General features: G+C 35.3%; 1 protein-coding gene across 1 annotated transcript in view; it reads left to right on the top strand.

Moving 5' to 3' along the window:
* LOC150110003 (monocarboxylate transporter 9-like) overlaps nt 1-11,390 on the top strand; it is a 50,579-nt gene extending 39,189 nt beyond the window's left edge. Inside the window, exons 3-4 of the mRNA XM_090390523.1 lie at nt 4,738-5,667; nt 11,086-11,390. Coding sequence (XP_090246649.1) covers nt 4,738-5,667; nt 11,086-11,195 — 1,040 coding nt within the window. The 3' untranslated portion in view covers nt 11,196-11,390. The remainder of the gene's footprint in view (nt 1-4,737; nt 5,668-11,085) is intronic.
* The last annotated feature ends 5,086 nt before the right edge of the window (nt 11,391-16,476 follow it).

The raw sequence follows: 16,476 nt of genomic DNA, 5'->3' as shown, positions 1-16,476 counted from the left end.
TAAGCTTACATTTAAGCTTTGAGGATGAAAGGAAAAAAAAATTAGTTCTCATCCAAGATGTATCATATGTAACCAAACACATGTAATGTACGTATCACAAGAAAACCAATGTATGTATTATATGTAAACCAATGTACGTAATGTAAATATCACATGTAAACAAATGTAAGTAATGTACCATATGTACACAAATGAATGTAATGTATATAATAATTGTAACAAATGTATGTAATGTATATAATAACTGTAAAAAACGTATGCAATGTAAAAAAAATTATTTTAAAAGTAAATCATGACTTTACACCATATGTTTGTGAAAATAAGGACACATAATATTCAGATTGCATATGTGTAAATACTGTTGTATAATCACACCTTTTCAAACTTGAAAAAAAAATAGTAAACCACAACATGGAATATTATACGACTTATGTAACTCTGAACAATATAATTGTAAATTATTATTATGATTGTTATATAAAAAAAACTGTTATCATCATTACTATTTAAATCTCATTATATGTAGCACAAAGTGCTGAACCTTGTAAAATAATATACTGAATAGATGATCATTGTACATATGTAAATATTTGAAAGAACAATTAAAAAAAAATTCATTCATTCAAAAATAGCAATGTTAAAAAGTGAAATTGACCCATTCAGCTTTCCCTACTGATAAAATAAAATAAACATATATAATTTTTAAATTAAAATGAACTGCACATTGAATTATAAATGGATGGATGATGGATGATTTTCCTTTCATCCTTACAGATGGTAGGAAGCAGCTATGCTACCATATCCTAGTATGGTAGTGACTATGAGCAAGGTGGTTTTTCCTTGCCATGCTATGTTCTATGGCTGTATCCTGTGTGTTTATGGTCTGGTTTACCTGTTTGCGGGATGAAAATATCCCAGAATAAACTGGGGAAAAAAACCCTACTGTCCACGCACAAGACAGGCTAACTTGTCTATGAGCCTATGGCTGAGGAAGATCCTTAAGCTCCTCACAACCTAGGCACTCCTTCCCCAGCGTATGGTTATCAAGCGCACAGCCACTAGGTTAACCGCCCAGACTTTATAAATGTAAATGACAAATTGATGAAAAAAATTATGTGTATATTTATATAAAATGATTCCACATCCAATACCGTTAATTAATACGATAGAATCTCTTTCTCTTTCTCTTTCTCTCTCTCTCTCTCTTTCTCTCTCTTTCCCTCCCTCCCTCCCTCTCTCTCTCTCTCTCTCTCTCTCTCTCTCTTTCTCTTAACACATTAAATGAATCATTGTAAACATAATTATGGAGAAAAAAATGTAAAATACACTGTTAGTATTATTATTTATACACATTTAAATAGGATATTCACTTAACATTAAAAAAATCAGCTAATGCCTTTTTTATTCCCATATATAGGGAGTAATCGAGGCCTTCTCAAGCCCTATCTAACTTTTGGAGACTGAGTGGGCAGCTCAATCTCCATTGGTACCCAATCAGAGATAACTGGACCAAGGCTATCACTAATTAAGTGGCACGCAGTGAAGAGAGACGGCTCAACAAATGCTGCCATATCGTGGTCCCTAACCCTAACCCCCATTTAATGTCTGAAATGTGGGTTCTACGGTCGATTTTCTTGAGTTTACGGGAGAAAAAACCCGCTTGCCCGTGCCAGAGATCGACTAACTCGGGACCGGTCGAAAAAAGCTTAGAAAAATTTCTGCTAGCCGCCGACTAGATTCGAAACCAAGAAGTCTTTCTTCGTGCGGTAAAGCGCTGTGGTGTGCTAACGCCACATCCACTGAGCTACACAGGCTATTCACTTAACATTATGTACTCAATATTTGTAGAGAACAAAAATGTATATTTTTGTGTTTAACACTTCAATTGTATATTTGTAAATAATCTGTATATGTGATGATGAAAATAAACTTTGTCAAAATTATTATTATTATTATTATTATTATTATTATTATTATTATTATTATTATTATTATTATTATTATTATTAAGAGAGACCTCCAGGGAGTCCGGGACTCATCGAGGGAGGCCACATACTACACTCACCAGCTATCATACTTATTATTGAATTTATTCACACTGCTTGTATTCACAACATCCAGTTCCAATCCATTCCAATCACGCACCACGCTATGAAAGAAAAATCTCGCCTATCCTCCATAAACTGTAAAATTCCATCAACTGAAATCCTGTATGACCCTTTCAGAAGTTTGTTAGTCTCAATCATATCATCCCACTTTCTCCTTTTTGCTAGTGTCTGCAGTCTACAATTCTCACTCCGTCTTCATAATCAGTATTCCACAATCCTGATATAATTTTAACACTCACCTTTGCGGTCTCTTCACTTTATCAGAATCACGACGGAAATCAGGACCAGACCTGCGCACAACAGTCCATGTGAGATATTATTAAGGCTTTGTAAAGAGGTAAAATGACATCCTTATCTTTACATTTGACCGCTGAACTTCTCCTAACTACTAATACTCAAAGACCCCTAGCCTCACCAGTTTCTTCACGCATAATCCTACCACTGTAATATGACATTAGATATCTAATCTAAAGTGCATGTGACCTTACATTTATTAACATTGAACTGATAGTCAGATACCCATATAAAATTTTTATATAGGTATCTGACTATCACTTCCAGTCTATTCAAATCATTCTGCAAGTACTGCATATCTACCGCATGCCTGATTACTTTACCTATCTTTGCATCATCAGCAAATAGCTGTATGTCGACTGTCAAATCCTATCCAATATCATTCATATACAGATTTGATAACAGGGGACCAAGCACTGATTCTTATGGAACACCACTGGTTATTTATTTATTTATTTATTTATTTATTTATTATTATTATTTTTTATTAATCTTTGTACTGGTTATGGGCAGTACTACCCTTACATCACGTCCAGACATCTCGTCCAGACTTGTTAGAGGCCTAAGCCTTTACAAGTGTTTTACCCTATGCCTGTTCTAGTTATTATTGTAGTCATTCCCTGGTGGCAACGCCATGCCACCAGTGTGCCCTGTAGGGCCCTCAAGGAAAGAACTTCTATATCCTTCTGCGTAAGCCCAAGCTGTTTTAATTCCTTATAGCTATCTGCGCTCCATACGCCATGTAAAGAGATGGTGGTGGCGCTGGTAAACGTCGGAATTGCCCCATGCTCCTCCAGTATCTTACTAACTAGATCTTGGTTAGTCTTACAATAGTTTACCTTATTATTATGGATATAGGCTAGTGGGCGCCCTGTTCCCACCACCTGGGCATTAACTACCCAAACGTCACCATATCTTTTAATCACTAAGTCTAGCTTACGCAAACCCGAGGAGGTCCTATAATGTGGTTCCACCGCGGTCTCCCAACCTTTGTTCTTAAAGCGGTTGTTCAGAATGGAGATTCCACACCCATGCGGACCCCATGGGTGTGAAAGCAACACTGGGCTATATGAGGCAATGTCTCACTGTAGTGGCTGCCATCTCTACAGTTTGAGTCGTCACTATTTCCATCGAGCTGTGCGGACTCGAGTGGGCAGGAAATATATTTGCCTTAGCAATTAGCATATATTTGTGTTTTCAAGTGTGTGTGTGTGTGTGTGTGTGTGTGTGTGTGTGTGTGTGTAAATATTCTTTTTTCATATGCACTCCTTCCAGTGGTCGATTTTACAATTTTTATGCAGGCACTTTGTGTTATGTTTCATCAAATAACCACTTTTTTTTTTTTTTTTTTTTTTTGTATATCTTCGTGTCCTTTCCGTTATGAGGAAGACTTTTGTTTGCGGAATGAATATGGTAATCTCATGTTCAGAATGTTTATTTTCTTATGCGAGATACGTACTAAAACAAAGTGCATGAAATCTCATATAGTTCTTATTTCCGAATTTTAGCAATTTTGCATTACTGAGAACAAAGAGATTGTAAGAAACAATTAAAATATTTATTATAATTTTGAATTTTGAAATTATTACCATCACATCCATAGTCGAAATACAGATAGACTAGATAAAAAAACGTAACATGCAGAGGCCTTGATTTTTCACGACATATCCCACCGTGCGGTCATGGAATACCGAGTCATCTAATAGGCAAATCGAACTAGAATATCGATGATCAGATAAGCACTCTTTTCACTGAAATTTTCTGTGTAGATCCATTAAGTAGTAATGTGACACTTTTGCAGATGTTAAAATCCTAACGTTTTATTACAGAGACTTAACCTATGAAAGAAGATACGAATGCTTAGTATTCGCCTGTCATTTTCCCTCAATGGTCTTTGTTCTTCCTAGTTTTCCTTCCCGAGTTTTTTAAAAAAGCCAACTTCTGTAAAGAGGGGAATTTTACTAACATATTGTTCGCATAATTTTGAAGTATAGCCTAGGCAGAGAAGCGGGAAAAAAATCGATTAACAAGCAGTTGCTTTATAAAATACTAAATAATGAAACTTTTTCTGAAGCACCAAAATTCAGTCTCGTTTTGGTTTGTTGAAACAAATCTGCAAAAAAGAAACACTAGTAATGACGACCCTACATACAAATACTTATCTCTGCACATGAAGGATATACATGGAAAAAAAAAACTCACACCCATTAGAAAAGATCTGAAACTACTTTTAGCAAATCTTTTCCAGTGGTTATGAAATTTTTAATCTTCAGGCTGAATATGTAATTTTTATACAAATTATTACTTATATTAATTATATGTTTTTCTTTTGTAGGTTGTGGATTAAGCATGTTATTGGTAATGGTTGTTGTAGTAGTCTGCGAGCATTTCAAAACAAAAAAAGTCACCGTCTTATCATTTGTGCACACTGGAGTAATCATTGGTGGAAGTGTTCTAGCAATCACTTGTGAGAAAATAATTGAATATTACGGACTTCGTGGTTGTTTCTTAATTTTAGGGGGTGCATCTATGCATGTGTTTATTTCTGCAATTGTCATAAGACCATCTCCCAAGTTGTGCGCTCGTAGTGATTCCGACGCTGAAGACGGTGGAAACGCACTTCCATCCGATCAAGAACACTTTGACTCCATAGTAGAAGTTAACAGTTCCTCTCGTTCGCAGGAAGCAAATGAAAAGTTGGATCTGGAAACAGATGAATATTTAGGAGAGGAAGATAGAGAGAAAGTGAAGGAGAGAATGCTATGTTTTAGATTGCTACATTCAACACTTACCACTCTTCAAGTTACTCTAGGGTTGTTGATGAATCTAAAATTCATTATAATTGCATTTTCAAATGCGCTATATAGTGCTTTGTTTGGAATTCATTGTACTGTAATTATTGATTTTGCTATTGATAAAGGAGTCGCTAGAGATTATGCTGTTTATCTTGTGTTAGCCGCTTCACTAGCTGGCGTGATCTCTGAGCTCTTGGTCGGATGGGTGACCGATAAAAAAAATTTGAGCAATAAGAATGTTATTGGATTGTTTATGCTAATAACCGGAATTGACGTAGCTTGCCTTCCTTCGACTCTCGGCTACACAACTCTGATGGTGGCTTGTATCATTTATGGGACCACAATGTGTGTTGCGCCAATGTTCAAAATTTTACTCGAAGAATTTCTGGGAATAGAGAACTTCGCCCTTTCAAATGGACTGTCAACCTTCCTTAATGGATGTTCTAATCTCTTAGGACCTATTTTTATTGGTAAGTATAAACATCCGTGTGCATCAAATTATTGTGCTATTAATTTTTTTTGCTTTCTGGTGATTAAAATATATGGTTTCGAAATTCTCTGCACTTCTAAGACGAAATTTAACATTCTTTCCTGAGTGGTTAAAACTATCTGCTCATTTCACATTAAATGATTGCTTCCTAAGTGCCGGACTTTCTGGAATTTCTATATTTCGAGTTTCTGCTCTCCCTCAATTTTATTTTATGTTATTTTATTTATTTATTGATATTTTGTACGTATACCCCAAAGAAGTCTTCGTTACATTCATCTGTTGTTCATGATTAAGCTTTCACTAGAAGGATTGGAATATGTTTCAATGAGAGTGTTTATTTCTGAATTTCAGTTACCTAACTTTGCAGTATTCTCTACGTACTACATTTAATCTGCGAAAGTACTGAGAAAGTCGGATTTTTTCTCTTTATTTGTTTTATTTATTCATGTCTGGTTCATAGTCTACTATAGCACACAGAAAAAAAACCGTCGTTGACATGTAAAGGGAAGGAAGAACAAGTTACACATTTAAGGGTGAGAAAGTAGAAATCATTACTATGTTAAATAGAATACTATTACCTCATATTACCTGATATAATGGAAATGAATTACGAAAAAGGGATACGATGGCAAACGATTCGATGCCTACACTTGAATAAATTTACCATCAGGAGTCTTGAAAAAGTATTGATTAATATGATACCTAACAAAGAGATTCATTGAAACAGAATTATGATGAAAGGAATCGTGAGACGCTGTGTATAAGAACAATAATGTGAGGTAACTGTGTTAACGATGGGAATGGTTACTATTTTGGAAATGGTTATGAGGAGAGATCAACTCTGTGTTCGTCCAGTGCAAACCTATAAGCATGGGCAAAGATGTCTGCATATATAAGGCAATAGAGAATAATAGAGATCTTCACGTTGTCCAACTGTGTCATGCAGACCGCAGACAGGAGTATACAAAAGAACATGCAGGTAACTTAATATATCTGTATATGAATACTAGTAGTATCAGAAACAAAGGAGTAGAGTTTTTTGCCTTGGTTAATATATTCAACCTCGTACTGTAGGCATTAGTGAGATCTGACTATCAGAAGCAGAGGTATTGACTGGTATCGAGTGCCAACGGTAGAATATTTTTAGGAAGGGTAGAAAGAATATGAGAGGAGGATGTGTGCTGCTATTGATATCATATGACTTGAATCCAGTTCAAGTTAAGACCTATCACTGCAATACTAGTAACAGTTTTTCATGTGGCAGTGAGTAAGAAGCCATCTGGCATAAAATGTCTAACAAGATCAAATACATAGTTGAGTGTTTATTGTACCTCATTAATTGATTGTTATTGACCAAAAATGCATCACCAAAAATACCATAGGTGAGGAAAGAATAATCATAAAAATAAAAATCATAGAAACTGAATATAATGGGAAACTTTAATTATCAGAACATTGATTGAATAGTTGCGAAACTCCATAACATGAATGAAACTGAATATAATGATCTCTTGCGAGACAACTTCCTCAAGCAGCATGTGACAGAAGGAACTCCTGATCAAAGAGTGTTAGATCTAATTATTCTGTCAGAGGGAATTTCAGTTAACGACTTAACTGTTCTGCGTCCGACTGATGACAGTGATCATTCAGTACTAACTTAGTAAATGGCTAAGTTTATAAATGTTCCAGTCAAGGTTGCATGCTGAACTACAAAGCAGGAAATTATGACCACCAGAGAAGGATGCTTGGTTCTGCGTCAAGGTATCAGTTTTTAAATGAAAAAATATCGAAATGCTTAAAGTACTTAAATGATACTTAAAGGATGCGATATTAGAATGTGTTCTTAGAGTTCGAAGAATAAATAAACTAGAGTAAATTGGATGTGTAATCTAAATAAGCAAAAGATTCGTAAGAAAAAGATGGTATGGAAGGAACACCATGTGCACAAGGGATGCCAGTTATGATAATTATTATAAACAGTAGGCCAGAAGAGTTAGAAGAGTTGCATGGAAAGCTGTGCATGAAAAGAAACTGGCTGTGCAAAAAAGACAGCTCAAAAGAATTATCATCATACTACAATAAAAAGAAAGAATGAATTTGAAAGAACAACACTACTGAATGCAGACTGTATACGGATGAGTGATGAGTGGTGTACAAGGGATTATTAAACTAATGAGTGCCCATTAAAAGCTACCAACCATATCTACCAACCGCATAGGTATTGAACCTCACCGTTACCTCTTTACGTATGAGGAAGAAGTACCAGGACTGTTGCACAACTAGAATAAGAATTCTGCAATCATAACTGATGGGTTATCAGCATGGATGCTAAAAGAATGTTCAGATGAACTGGCTATTCCTTTGACCATCTTCCCTCTTTTGAAACTCTGAGTTTCAAAAGAGGGAAGATTCCACAGGATTGAAAAGAATGCGTGGAAATTCCATTTCATAAGAGGTGGTTAAAGACCGATTAAGACAAAAAACAACCAATTAGTATCTCGGGAATAGTGGGGAAGATTCTGTAATAATGGTTTTGCCTCGCCTTCAGATATCTGTTGAGAGTGAATCTCTACTTTTCAATGAACAGCATGGGCTTACCAAGGAAAGGTCATGTTTTAGCACCTTGCTCACATTCTATAATAATATTACCATTGCGCTAGACTAGGGGAATGGATAAAACATGATACTTTTGGATTTCGAAAAGTTTCACAGAATACAGAATGAAAGACATTATCATTATTATTATTATTATTATTATTATTATTATTATTATTATTATTATTATTATTATTATTATTATTACGGGCAACTACAAGGAGTCGACAGACTCATCGAGGGAGGCCCTAACATCACGTCAAGAACAACTATTCGACATTCACACAGTATCTATCATACTTCGCCTTGAACTCATTCACAGTCACGGCACCCATAACAGACTCTGGCAGCTTATTCCACTCATTCACCAATCTCCAAGTACAAAACCTAACTCTAACACCCTTGCTAACCACACTCTTGCCCCCAGTTTCCATGGATGGCCCCTAGTCCTCTCACCACCAGTCCTGTTCTCAAAAATATCCTCTGAATTAACCTTATAGAAACCCTTCAGTAATTTGAATGTCTCAATCATATCATCCCTTTTCCGCCTATCAACCAATTTCTGCAACCCACAAATCTTCAACCTGTTCTCCTAAAGTTCATTCCATAGACCGGCTATCATCTTGGTTACTCGCCTCTGGATCCTCTCTACCTCGTCACCATCAAGAAGAAAGCCTGGTGCCCATATCTGGGCACAGTAGTCTAGGTGGGGTCTTATCAAGGCTCACATCTATCTTATCAACTATTGCCTAAATTGGAGGATATGGGTTTGAATTATAAAATATTAACATGGATAAAAGGTCGGCTGTTTAACGGACATCAAATAAAGAGTATACTAGGGATGTCAGCCTGAAAGATTTAAGGTAACTAGTGGTGTACCACTCACAAGATCAGTCCTTGGTCCACTCTTATTCAATCTGCGCATCAATGACGTTGCGAAGGATTTAACAGGCGACATACAGCTATTTGCTGATGATGCAAAAATAGGTAGAGTAATCAGGAATTGGGCTGATATTCAGTATTTGAACATCAGCCTTCTGGACTGTTTCAGAATGTCTTGAATAAGCTGAAATTATGGGTTGAGAAAATGAATGGGTCAGGAAATGCAAAATAAAGCATGCATTTTGGCGTTACTTTATATCCAATGTTATTATATTGGTGGGTTTATATCAGAAGAAACGGATCAGCTACGGATGTTGGAGTGTAAGCAGAAAGGAAGTTGAGCGGCTATGTAGCAAAGATTGCAAATACAAATCAAAAGATAATTGCAATGCTGAAGCGAACTTTTACATGTAGAGATAAGGAAGTTATTTCGCCTCTTTACAAGGCCATGATAAGATCTCACTAAGATTACTGTGAGCAGGTCTGGTCTGTCGGTTTCCGTGGCGATTCTGATACAGTGTAGAGAGTTAAAATGATAATTGCGGAATACTGATTATGAAGACAGACCATTTGTAGAATGCAAGACACTAGAGAACTGTTGAAAGAAGGATGATATTATTAAGAGTTCTGAGAAATTCATACAGATTTTCAGTAGATGGAAATTTTCATTTTATGGAGAGTGGGAGAAACCAGTCAGGGACATCCTTGGAAGTTAAGAATGAATGCTGTCAAGAAGGGGGGATTTAGGGCTTAAATTTTTCTCTCATAGAATAGTGCCTAATTAGAATGAATTATCGTGAGATGTTATATGCAAGTAACGTGAATGAATTCAAGAACAGGTATGACATCTGGCGCGAATAGTATGGCATCTGTCGATGAGTTTCTGACTCTCTTAATAACAATTTATTTTCATAGAAATCAAGAAACTCTAGAATGTATACTGAGGCAATATTTAATGAGAGTTTTGTATTCCTGCAAAATATACCATAACGTATTATGATCACAATAAACATCCGATTGCACGAAACCTGAAAGTACGATTTCCAGATCTGCTGACATCACCCGAAGACATTCGTTTGCCTCTTTTCCCCAGTGGAATTCGAAACCGCAACTTACAAACCCGGGATCAGGTAAACGTTATCAAAACGGTCAATGAAGCCTCAGATGGCAATGACAATGCATGAGATAAGAAATCTGGTTGACTTTTACATAGAAAGATGGATATGTTAGATAATGGGAAAAAATATTATTTAAGAGTTTAGATAAAGAAAAGGAGGAAAAATACTACGGGTTACTCGAGGAGAATAATAGCAGAAGAATGATAACGCATCACTAAGGAACGGTGATTCATTCATACATTATTTGTAAGATAGATTTTCAGCCAAAAATCAGTGTCATTTTTTCTTTAGATATTCATTACATTCATTACTGCCAAAGATATTCATTACATGTGTCATGGAATGATTTAGTCCTTTTTCAAATGTAAGGCGTCTCGATTAAGACGATAATTGAAGACGCAGGTAGGATAATAAAAGTGGTTATATTGTTTGTTGCCTAATTAATTACATGCCCTTTTTTATATGAATAATTAAGAAAGGTTGTAAGCCCATGATTAATTCGAGTTAGTTATTCTGGAAACCTAAAGATGAAAGTTATTCCAGCCACTTACAGCTTCTAATGAGCCGGGTACTGGTTTCACACCGGTAATAGAATTCGTTTATCCAGAAAACATATTCACAACCATGAGTGCTGCAATTGAATGCATTCATCACCTCTTGGTGAGTTATATATATATATATATATATATATATATACTCGTATCTCTCTCTCTCTCTCTCTCTCTCTCTCTCTCTCTCTCTCTCTGTGTGTGTGTGTGTGTGTAAACACATTTTTATTTTATTTTTCGTTTTGTTTTTTATAGGCTACTTCAGAGATAATCTAGGAAGCTACAATGGTTTATACTACACGTTAAGTTCTGCGGTCATCGTCGGAGGACTGATGGTTATATTTCTCTTAAAGAAACCTTCGTGAATTGATAAAACAGAGAAGAACTTCATCCATAAACTGAACTCTTTTCTTTTAAGGATCTGATAAATTATATCAGCATCAGTGTATAGTCATTAGATTATGTATAACCAAGTCCTCTTTTTAACATGGACGATGTCCTGTTGATAATGCGATATAATCGATAGTTATTGAATCTTTACCAGAATTAAAGGAGAAATTTTTGCTACTCTCTTGATAATTTTCTTCACACTGCACTACAAACATAAGACATGGATCGAATGTTTTCATTTACACGAGAACAACCTTCTGTATTTTTTTTTTTTAAATTTTACTGGTATAAATAATTTTGCTCATATTATCAAAATCAATGTGTAGGAAACACACGTATTGATACAGTTTAATACTACAGAGATCAAAGAATCCTGGCTTTTGTATATGCATTGGAAAGTGAACAGCATAGAAGCTGAATATCATCTGCCTACTGATTTCCCTAAAATTACTCCTGGTCACCCTGCTATTATGGATCTCAGATCGGAAGAGTATGGGTTAACAATTTGGAATTTAGACAACCGAACTCTAATTCTGCTGAGTTACATCGAATAAAATGTTGTACGAGATGACTTAATTCATACATGCTGAGTATATACAAGGTAAAAACAAACTCCACATTAACAACATTCAAGATAGGCATCATCATCAGTGTAAGAGGTATCAGCTAAAAAGAAGTGCTGGCGTTTATATATGGAAAAAATCAGGCGAGAGAGTCTTCTAAATAAGAAAGACAAAATTATACATTCAGGCAATAATGAACAGGGGAAAGGTGGGCAATTAGAATGTTCAATGTAAAACCAGAGAGTACTTTTCTTCAATGGTAGGCAATTGAGTGATGTAGGCATACATATAAATGAGGAATTAGACAAGATTTATTTGTGTATATGATATGTGCAACAGGAGGCTCTTCAAAGGAATTTAGTGATTTAGTGGAGGAATCTTTTGATTTATCCTTGTTGGAAATCTAAGTAGCAAAGTAGGAAGTGAACACCAGACATATGGAACTGTTTTGGGCAAACAGGAAGGAAACTGTTGAAAAAAGTGGAGAGATAATAATAATGGTAATTACCTGTTGCCTTCCGTTCAGCGCATGTAACGATAGCTTCATGTTGGTTGAAAACTCAAATCTCATATGAACCAGGAGATTTGAAATACCATGTGACCACGTGTAATTTGCATCTAGGTGAAATAGAATGTCTTGCTAGCTAGAAAGGTGTATAATAAAGTTTTTAAAAGTTCCCCAAGTTGAGAAGATTCAGAACTAAACTTTTGACTTCGATATAAGTAAGTTATTCACCAAAAATGAAACACTTCGAAATCAGAACTAGGAGGGTTAGACACCATAAAGATTAGTTAATTAATTATTGCTAAAACTATAATTAATTCAGCCAGGGGAGCATTTGGTGAAGTAGTCAACAAGGACAAAAATCAAAATTCATTGGAGAACTGAAGAAGTTATAGAGTCGTAATGGAAAAGTAGAAAGTGTATCGCAAATTTCTAGCAAGTAAGTGAGCATGTACTCTGAGAGATTGTCAAGCAAATAAGAAATCGAACCTGTTCATCCAAGGAAGTATCCAGACAACAGTAACATGAAGTCTTTCGTAAGAATATAGAAAAAAATATCAGTGTGGAGAGAAACGATATGGAAAACGACATTGTGAAAAATGACGTGATAGCAATAAAAAGTGATAAACGTGACATGAAAACTGATGGTATTCCAAAGTATTACTTTGACAGATTGTTGACTGAAACAAAAAGTGATAGAATAGTGGTAGATATCAGTAATCGAAGGAGCGAAACCATCATTTTAAATGTGGAAAGGCAGGCTGAGTAGATATTCGGCCAGTAAAACTCAAATATGGAGGTATAAAATTTTACAATGGCTTCCGAGAATAATGCAGAAGGCTAGTCAAAGGGTTACGGATGATTTAAGTAGAGCTCTCATAGTACCCATTTATAAAAAATAAAGGAAATAGTATGCACGAATTACCGTGGTATGTCTCTAACGAGAGTTGCAGGTAAGATGCTCACAACATAAGAACAGATTAATTTGTAAAAAAAAAAAATAGTTAAGAATTAATAATAATAAATTTTGTGAACTTTTCTCGTTGTACGCTCCTCGTATTCTCTACATTCCTTGATGGCAATATCAGGAATTTGATGACAATCATGAGGATGAAGATGATATTTTATGAAGCTTAATTTAACGTATCTTTTTTTATGTTGATTGCTAAACTAATCATTCCTAAAATAATCGACATTTGCTTTGTGGCAAACATTCTTTATTTATTGCAGAAAATTTATATTTAGTGTTTAAACCTTTAAATGTGGAAGTACGACTACCACCTGAAGAATCTAGTAATGCCAGAAAGTAGAGGAGATATCTTAATAATCGTCCAGAAGGATAGTCGACAAATTTTGAGCTCTTCAGGGATCCAAGGAATGCTTGTTATGGAAAAGTCTATAAATCACAGCGATACTAATTTTCGAAAGTTGTTTCTCCATTTACAACGAACAAGCCTCAGGTACGTAAAAATTTGATTTTTATTGCATGAACCATTTAATACGAAAATATCTTTTTCTCCTTCCTTCCTTCATTCTTTTTGGAGAACAAAAACAGAAGCTTAAAAAATGTACATTATTATTTTATTCTTATTTTTTTATTCCATTTGCTTATTTTGGCTTCTTTGTTTTCAAACGAATTTAACCGTCTATAATTATTTTAATGATTAAATGAAAAAATAAAATTCAAAATAGTAATTTGAGAAAATTTAAAAGAATGGCTTTTTTGTGATATAAAATTCTGAGTATTCATAGAATTGCTGATATTAATGAATAAGGAATCGTTAAAAATGCTGCTCTTTAATTAATTAAATCGCCGATATTTAATTGATTGGTCTGAGATGGTTGATGTGCTATGCCGATCAATGAAAATTGGTGGTTTCATGTGCTGTTGTGTAGGAAAAAAAAATATTTATAACTATTTCCACCATGATCAAATAAGTAATTCCACTATGATTATCTACTTCAGATGACTAAGTTCATTTTACAGTAAAGGATGACTAATTCCTAAGCAGGACTTATCGCCAAGCATATCAAAATATTTTCAGACGCATATTTTCATAACTAGAGAGTGTTCTATAACATTCGTATCCAATAAAATTATATCCAAGAAAATTCCCATCGAAAGCAATTCCTCGGTCAAATTAGACATTGAACATGGATTCATACGGTGAGTTGAATGGCGTAATCAAATGGAGGTTGAAGTCAAGCTTCCTTGACCGTGCATTCAAATATGTATACACAAAGTAGACTGTTAAGTGTTTCTCATAGTGTTCAATAATCAACTGTTAATGGTTAAAACTAATTAAAAATATTATTGGATAAAATAATTTATAGTTTATTACAATACTTACACATGTGTATATCCTGGAAATCGAAACGAAATCATTGTGGATATTCAAAATAGGTTGCTTATGGTATTGCTGAGAGAGAGAGAGAGAGAGAGAGAGAGAGAGAGAGAGAGAGAGAAAATTAAGGTGGATTAATGAACGAACTGAAATTATGTATTGTTTTCTGGGTTTTGAAGAGCAGGATTTTCAATAAAGTGACATTACACTATTGGCATTGGACACTACGTGCCATTCCAATTACTGGATTACTTCTACATAATTATTTATGCACAAATTATTAAGCATACACGCATGTAGTGCCTTCCTTTTCAAAGACCATCCGAATTTTTCCCTTGGTCTCTATTTATTTCATTTTCAGTTTTGTATCCAGTTCTTTACAAAATTTTCTCATCTTGCATTAATTTTATATGATTTTTTAATTCTTCTTTTCGTTTTTGGATCCCTTAATTCACTAGCTGTATTTTACAATTTTCTCTGATTTGTGAGTTCACGAGTTTTTTTTAATTACATTCAATTTTAAAATTTTTTTTTCTCAAGGTTTTCAACTCAGTAGTTTCATTGATATGCCTAATTTTTTGTCGTGAATCTCATGCCAACATCATGACCCATCATGAGAGATTTTCTTCATGATTGGATCTAAAGAAACTGAAAACCAATTTTTTATTTTTCCTATATAAGTGAAACGCCGCTTTAAAATCTAAAGCCAATCTCTCTCTCTCTCTCTAAAACCGTAGTGGATTTTAAGAGGTAAATTTTTATTCATCTACCGAAACATAAGACTAGCAGCTTTTTAATCAAACCTGTCAAGTTATTTTGTACAAATAACACATTAAATTATATGCCACACAGTTTATTTATTCGTATGGAGTTTCTTCCCTTTTTCTCTCCCATCCCTATTGGGGCGAGTTGAGCCCCCTTATGGAGTGTTAAGTATTTATGGCTGTAGATCCGTGTTGTTCATGAAACCGGTTTGCCTGTTTGCTGGATGAAAAACGCCAGATAAACTGCCGGAAAAAACCCTACTGCCCGCGCCCAAGACCGGCTAACGTGGCTATGGCTGAGGAAGATCCTCAAATTCCTCACATCTTCGATGGGTATCGAACCTGGGACACTCCTTCCCCAGTCATATGGTTGCGAAGCGCACAGCCACATGCCACAAAGTAATTTGGTGTGAAGAAATGTTTTATGGATCCTCAGTTCAAGACTTGGGCTACAATTCTCGGAATGAACAGGAAGGACGCCGAAAGTATGAGTGAATTGGAATAATTTGTGAACAGCCTCAGAAAATAAAATAAAAAAATAAATTATAAATATATGCTCCAAACATGCTCACATTCCTAATAGAGCGATATCGGTAACATCTTGAAAATTGCTCTTTCATCCGATCTGATCTTGTGGCTTCCTCTCTTGAGGGGGTTGCAGCTAATTACCAGGGAGATAGTGAAGCAAGGTGGTTTCCCATTGCCTTCCTTGCCGTATATTTATGACTGTAGCCTGTGTTCACGGATTCGATTTGCCTGCTTGCGGGATGAAAAACCCCAGATAAACTGGCGGAAAAACCCTGCTGTCCACGCCCAAGACCGGCTAACTTGGTTATGGCTGAGGAAGATCCTTAAGCTCCTCACGTCGTCGACGAGAATCGAACCTAGGACACTCCTTCCCCAGGCATATGGTTGCGAAGCGCATAGCCACTCGGCTAACCGCGCTCTTTCATCATGTTCCTAAACTTTTCGGATATCTCACGCAAAATAAGCAAGACATCAAAGGAATAAAAGTGCTACTTGAGAAGGTATAACAAGATCAAAATGATTGAATTATTTATATATATATTTAAACAACG

The sequence above is a fragment of the Typopeltis vanoorti genome, chromosome 1, assembly GCF_054136105.1.
Source record: "Typopeltis vanoorti isolate ZY-2024b chromosome 1, IOZ_Tvanoo_1.0, whole genome shotgun sequence".
In the NCBI taxonomy this organism is placed as follows: domain Eukaryota; kingdom Metazoa; phylum Arthropoda; class Arachnida; order Uropygi; family Thelyphonidae; genus Typopeltis; species Typopeltis vanoorti.
This window is presented reverse-complemented; position numbering and strand designations above follow the sequence as displayed.